This window comes from Gadus morhua, chromosome 17, assembly GCF_902167405.1.
Source record: "Gadus morhua chromosome 17, gadMor3.0, whole genome shotgun sequence".
In the NCBI taxonomy this organism is placed as follows: Eukaryota; Metazoa; Chordata; class Actinopteri; order Gadiformes; family Gadidae; genus Gadus; species Gadus morhua.
Genome location: NC_044064.1, coordinates 6,364,811 through 6,370,438, shown reverse-complemented (window position 1 = coordinate 6,370,438; position 5,628 = coordinate 6,364,811). Strand labels below are relative to the sequence as shown.

The 5,628-nt window shown below is 43.8% G+C and overlaps 1 protein-coding gene across 1 annotated transcript; it reads left to right on the top strand.

Moving 5' to 3' along the window:
• The first annotated feature begins 974 nt into the window (after positions 1 to 974).
• Positions 975 to 5,330, top strand: LOC115529481 (butyrophilin subfamily 2 member A2-like). Its single transcript, XM_030338245.1, has 6 exons — positions 975 to 1,107; positions 2,196 to 2,290; positions 2,485 to 2,808; positions 3,115 to 3,399; positions 4,683 to 4,782; positions 4,888 to 5,330. The coding sequence occupies exons 2-6, from the start codon at positions 2,251 to 2,253 to the stop codon at positions 4,928 to 4,930; spliced, it is 792 nt and encodes a 263-aa protein (XP_030194105.1). The 5' UTR covers positions 975 to 1,107; positions 2,196 to 2,250; the 3' UTR covers positions 4,931 to 5,330.
• The last annotated feature ends 298 nt before the right edge of the window (positions 5,331 to 5,628 follow it).

Below are 5,628 nucleotides of genomic sequence, written 5' to 3'. Positions count from 1 at the left end.
CAGCTCCCTGGAGACTCAACACCAGAGAGTGGTAGAGGCCTTCATGAGATCTGTTGACAGCAGCAAAACTCATCTCTCCCGTCAAACCGACCCCAATGATCTCTAGAGCAGGTACAGGACTGGTTTACACAGCTGGTTACTGGACTTCTCGGACAGATAGCAAAGTGTAACAGAAGTTTCTTCTGCTACGGGATGGACAGGACTCTCTAGGATCACAGACTCTTCTGTAGAAACACAGTAAACTGTCAACCCATGTCTAAGGGCATTAAACCCTTGAACCACAACGCTGTTCGATGAACAATGTGGAAAAGAGATGAGCAAGTTGATATTCTGGCCAAACAAGCACTCAAGGTATTACATGTAGATCTCCAGGTTCCTCTGAGCAAAGCTGAGGTAAAATCCTTCATCAGGACATATGCACAAAATACATGGCAGGAGCATTGGGGCATGGGTGAAACAGGTAGGCATTTGTACAGCATCCAAAGACACGTATGTAATGGGAGGAAGGTGGGCTTCAAACGTAGGGATGAAAGTATAACCACTCGTCTTAGAATCGGGCATACAGGTCTGAACTATTCGCTGCATAAAATAGGCAAGCATCCTACTGGGAAACGCCAACACTGTTACCAGCCAGAAACCGTTGAGCATGTTTTAGTTAATTGTAGTGAGTACAATGCCCAGAGAGACCACCTTTTTCAGACATTAAGCAAGGCAGAACACACCAACTTTTCATTATCAGGGCTTTTGGGAAAAACAGCAGGCAATGCCTATCACAGCATTATTAAGTTCCTAAGGGAAATTGGTCTAGTAGAAAGAATCTAGTTTTGTTTGTTTGTTTGAATCTTTTATTCGTATTTTATTTTATTTTTATTTTATTTCCTTTTATTAGCTGCAATATCTCTCGTTCACACTCCAGTCCAGTTGGATGCGGCAATGCACCTACCAGTTGGTTTGCTAACCGCCAATAAAATCTAAAGAAGAAGAAGAAGAAGAAGAAGAAGAAGAAGAAGTATGGGTGTGGTTGGAATTGCATCTGTGAAACGAAAGCTTATTAACCTGCATGTTAAAACGTGCACATCGAAAACACATTTCCAAAGAAGTACAAAGGTAAATATGTATTATGTTGGGACATCCTCTCCATCTGTAGGCCTACGTGTGTGCCCGGTGTGTCCGTCCTGCGTGTAATAAAGTTATTTAGGCTATTATATCGATACAATAGCCTACATAACTATTATCAATCCGGACTTTTTTTTGTTTCACTATTGCCAGGTGTTAAATTACCCAATCAACGCTCTGGTATCTCAAGTATTCTCAATTTGAGAATAGGCCTATTTTGGATACCTGAGCGTTGATTCTGGTGCCTGTGAATTAAAGATCTGGTATCTCAAGTATTCTCAAATTGAGTATACTTGGGATACCAGAGCGTTGATTCACAGTTAACTTATTTTCACACGTTTACAGGTGTAGAACCTCAAACATCTACACCACAGGCTGCTGACTGTAGGCCTACACCTGTAAATGTGTCTCATTTTGAAAGTTTAGCTAGTTTGTCAAATAGTTATTGTGTCAATAGATATGAGCGCATCAACGCACTTCCCTGTCTCTCTTCGGTCCTGTTTTAACAGCTCGGTGAATACAGTTGAAACACCCCAAAAGCTGCCCTGGCCCCGACATTTACAACACAAAACAGTTGAAAATAGAATGAATTCACACATATGCCTGCATTTAAAGAGAACGCATTTAAAGAGAACTTCCTCCTTTACTTTCGCACTTAAGGAAACAGGGAACACGTTAAGCTCCGCCATATGGTGACCTTGGGTGTCTTGAAAGGCGCCTCTAAATTAAATGTATTATTATTATTATTATTATTATTATTATTATTATTATTATATGGTTTGTAAATAATATAGATTTTACGCATATCAAACGCTACATTATCAAATTATCCAAATGAGTCGAACGCAGGTACTAGTCAATAGCACTAGTCAACATGGATTAACAATTTTGTTGAGGTTATTTTTTAATCAATGACATTGAATTGATATAGATACGATTTTATTGTTCATAAATGATACTATTATTATTATCTATAAAATAATAATGATAATAATACTGTGCAACTTTGTCAATCATGTATAATTGTCAGTTTGGGTAAGGATGTGCATGTTTTAATAACATTTATTGTTCTATTTCAGGTAAATAAATAATAATAATGTATTATTAGTCAGAGCAACCTCTTCAGGACTTCTCATGGAAGTCCTCGTTCTCCTGTTGATCTGCTTTTCTGCAGGTAAAATGTCCCATAATTACCAATACTCTTTTTGGTTGTCATACAATGTCCATATGTTACTACTAGAGTCAGAGGAGAGTGTCCAGTAGCAGATCATCTCCTAGCTAGGTGTGGCAAGGTGAATGATAGATACTTGGGCTTTGTTCCCCAACCTCACCTCCTCTTTCTCTTCCTCGGGTCATCTCTCTGTCTAGGGGAAGCTCTTAACGTGAGGGCACTGGTCGGTGACGACGTCACTCTGTCTGTCGATACAAAGACGTCGTCAGACATCGGCGAGGCTATAGTGGAGTGGTACAGGACAGACCCGGCTCCTGATATTGTCCATCTGCAACTCAAACGTCGGACCATTTATGTACATCAGAATCCGGCATACAGAGGCAGGACGATGCTGTCAGCAGAAGATCTGGACAGAGGAATCATCTCCCTCAAACTGTTCCACGTCCGACTGGCCGATGAGGGGAACTACACCTGCCTGTTCAAGTCCACAGAAAACATGTACTCTATCCATCTCCTTGTAGGTAAGACTGCTACCGGTAGGTTGGAACAAGACCCAGACCATTTTATAGTAGGTGAGACAGATTCTACTACGAATATAGTAGAAGTACCCCCCCCTAACCCCACCCTCAGGGGCACCCTCCTCCACCCAGTCATAACCCTAACCCCACCCTCCTCCCAGTCATAACCCTAACCCCACCCTCCTCCCAGTCATAACCCTAACCCCACCCTCCCAGTCATAACCCTAACCCCACCCTCCTCCCAAGTCATAACCCTAACTCCACCCTCCTCCCCAGTCATTACAAAGCCAACGAATGTCTTACCCCCAGGTGCAGCCTCCTCCCCAGTCATAACCCTGGAGGAAGTCAAGGGTGAGGTCCTGGTTCTGGGCTGCCGGGCTAAAGGCTGGTACCCACAACCAAAGCTCTCCTGGTGGACAACTGAAGGAGCCCTCCTGCCCGCTGTAACCATGCCTGCAAAGCAAGAAGAAGACCGACTCTACAACATTTCCAGCACCCTGGTGGTGGAGAGGAAGAGTCCGAACAGACACCTCATCTGTAGAGTTCATCAGGAGCTCTTCAACCAGACCTGGGAGACAGAGATACACCTTCCTGGTAGGTCCTTTTAAGTCTTGTGATGTGGTCACTGGATGTAGCATCTTTGACGTCACCCATTGGTTAATGCAATAGTTCTATGACTGTGAAGACTTCATGTATATGGAGCGTCAGCACTTAGTTAATATGTTAGCAGTCAACAACAGACACCATCTATTTCTGGCAGCACAGTTTATAACATTGGGAGTCTGGCCAAAATGTATTTGCATTTAATCCTTTATAACAATTTGAATAAATATAATTGTCAACTAGGACCTTGGAAAACGGATCCTTACGTACGAGGAAGACATTCGTTGGCTTTGTATTTAAATAATGAAATCACATTCCTTCCCGTCAAATTAAAATGAGGCCTTCGATTTCTGCATCATGCTTAATACTGCAAACCACCTACAGGCCATTACAGGAACTTTAGCCTCTACCATGGACCTCTAAAGGCTCATTTATGCTCTACGTTAGATACGCATTCAGATACGGATGGAGCCTTCTGTCCGTACTCTGCGTACATTTCACCCGTATTTCTGCACGTATCCTGCAAGCTTGCGGATGCGTACCAAAACGGACCAAACGTTGCAGTACCACCGGGAATCATGGGGGCAGTGTCGGGCATTGTACACAAAATAGTGCAATGAATAGCATACACAATCTTCTCGATCTGGCTTCCCAGGAGATGTAAGAGATAATCTCCCCTCTTAAAAAAGCCTTTAAGGATTCACAGAGGGTGGATTTACTAACATCCGACATTTCATGTATGGACAAGAAAATATCGATTTGCGTATAATACACTTAACAAACGACTCATCCCCAAGCAGAACATTACTAAAACGCCAAGGGCGCCGCGTAGCTTTCTTTGGAAAAAAATATTTGCAGAACCACAGGCCCATGAACAGAGATGACAATGCCCTCATATCTGCAGTCCTTAACCGAGGGTATTAGCTGATTATCAATTAAAAAGCTTTTTCGGACATTTGATCCATGATTCGACATTCACGGTTCTGGGCTGGTTGCAAATCTCATGAGCGCTCATAATCCACGCCTGAGCAAGGCGAGGCTGAACTGCGTTGATGGAACGGCTTTAGCCTCAAGTGATGGACTGCAGATGGAATACCCCTTTGGTCTCTACCCTGAACAACCTAAAATATGTTTAGAGCAACTACATGCTGTTCTCTTCCACTAGAGACGTCATGAATGCCTCTAGATTTACACATAGGCCTGCCGTGGAATGTTAGTGGCAGATGCGATGTTATAGACAGATTCTGTATACATGTAATGTGCTTTCTCCGCAGAGAACTTCTTTCCAGGTTTGGTCCAGCCATGTCGAACTAGCGATGGATTGTTTGCTGTTACGGGTGTTCTTTTGGTGGCTATGGTGATTTTGGGGATTTGGTGAGTACATAGTATTTGTATGAAAATGAGATGCTTTCATTTATTAAATGATTTGCCAACTCTCGAGGTACGATGAGGTGCCAACTCTCAAAATGTTATGTCCAGCCTACAGAAACATTCGTCGAAACTCCCAAAACGAGATGGATAAGAGGGTTGTGGCGGGCCAATATGAAGATTTGAGATCCTTATACAGAATCACACAAGCTGCCACTGCCAACTATGTGCCTCTAGCTAGCTGCTACTGCTCGCTATGTGTCCCTTGCTAGCTGCTACTGCCCACTTTGTGCCTCTAGCTGGCTGCTAATGCTCGCTATGTGTCCCTTGCTATTTGCTACTGCCCACTTTGTGCCTCTAACTAGCGGCTACTGCTCGCTATGTGCGTCTAATGGCGTTTTTCCAATGACGGGTGTGTTTAGGCCCAGTACGATTTAGGTCTGGTAGTGTAGGTGGCGGTTAGGCACAGCCCCGTTGCGGCTCGCGTTTCCACCGCCGACAGTACACTTTATGGTAGGGTGGGGTTTAAGCCGGATGGCGATAGCCGCGGTAGCTACCAGGGGTGTGACGAGATCTCGTGCCACGAGATCTCGCGTGATTAAACTTGACGATATTACCCGTCGTGTTAAAAATCTGTCTCGCGAGATTTGTGATTTATCCAAACTTCTATTTGTCGCCTGTAGGGGCAGTAATGCGCCTTTGCTACATCTAGGCTGCCAGAACCTAAAGAAGGAGAAGGAAAAGAAGAGGAGGAGAAGGAGGGGAAGCAGGGGAAGCATCGAAAGCAGCCATAAGCTGTGTTCGAAATCGTTCCCTATCACGGATATAGTGTACTATATAGGGTGCTCGCCA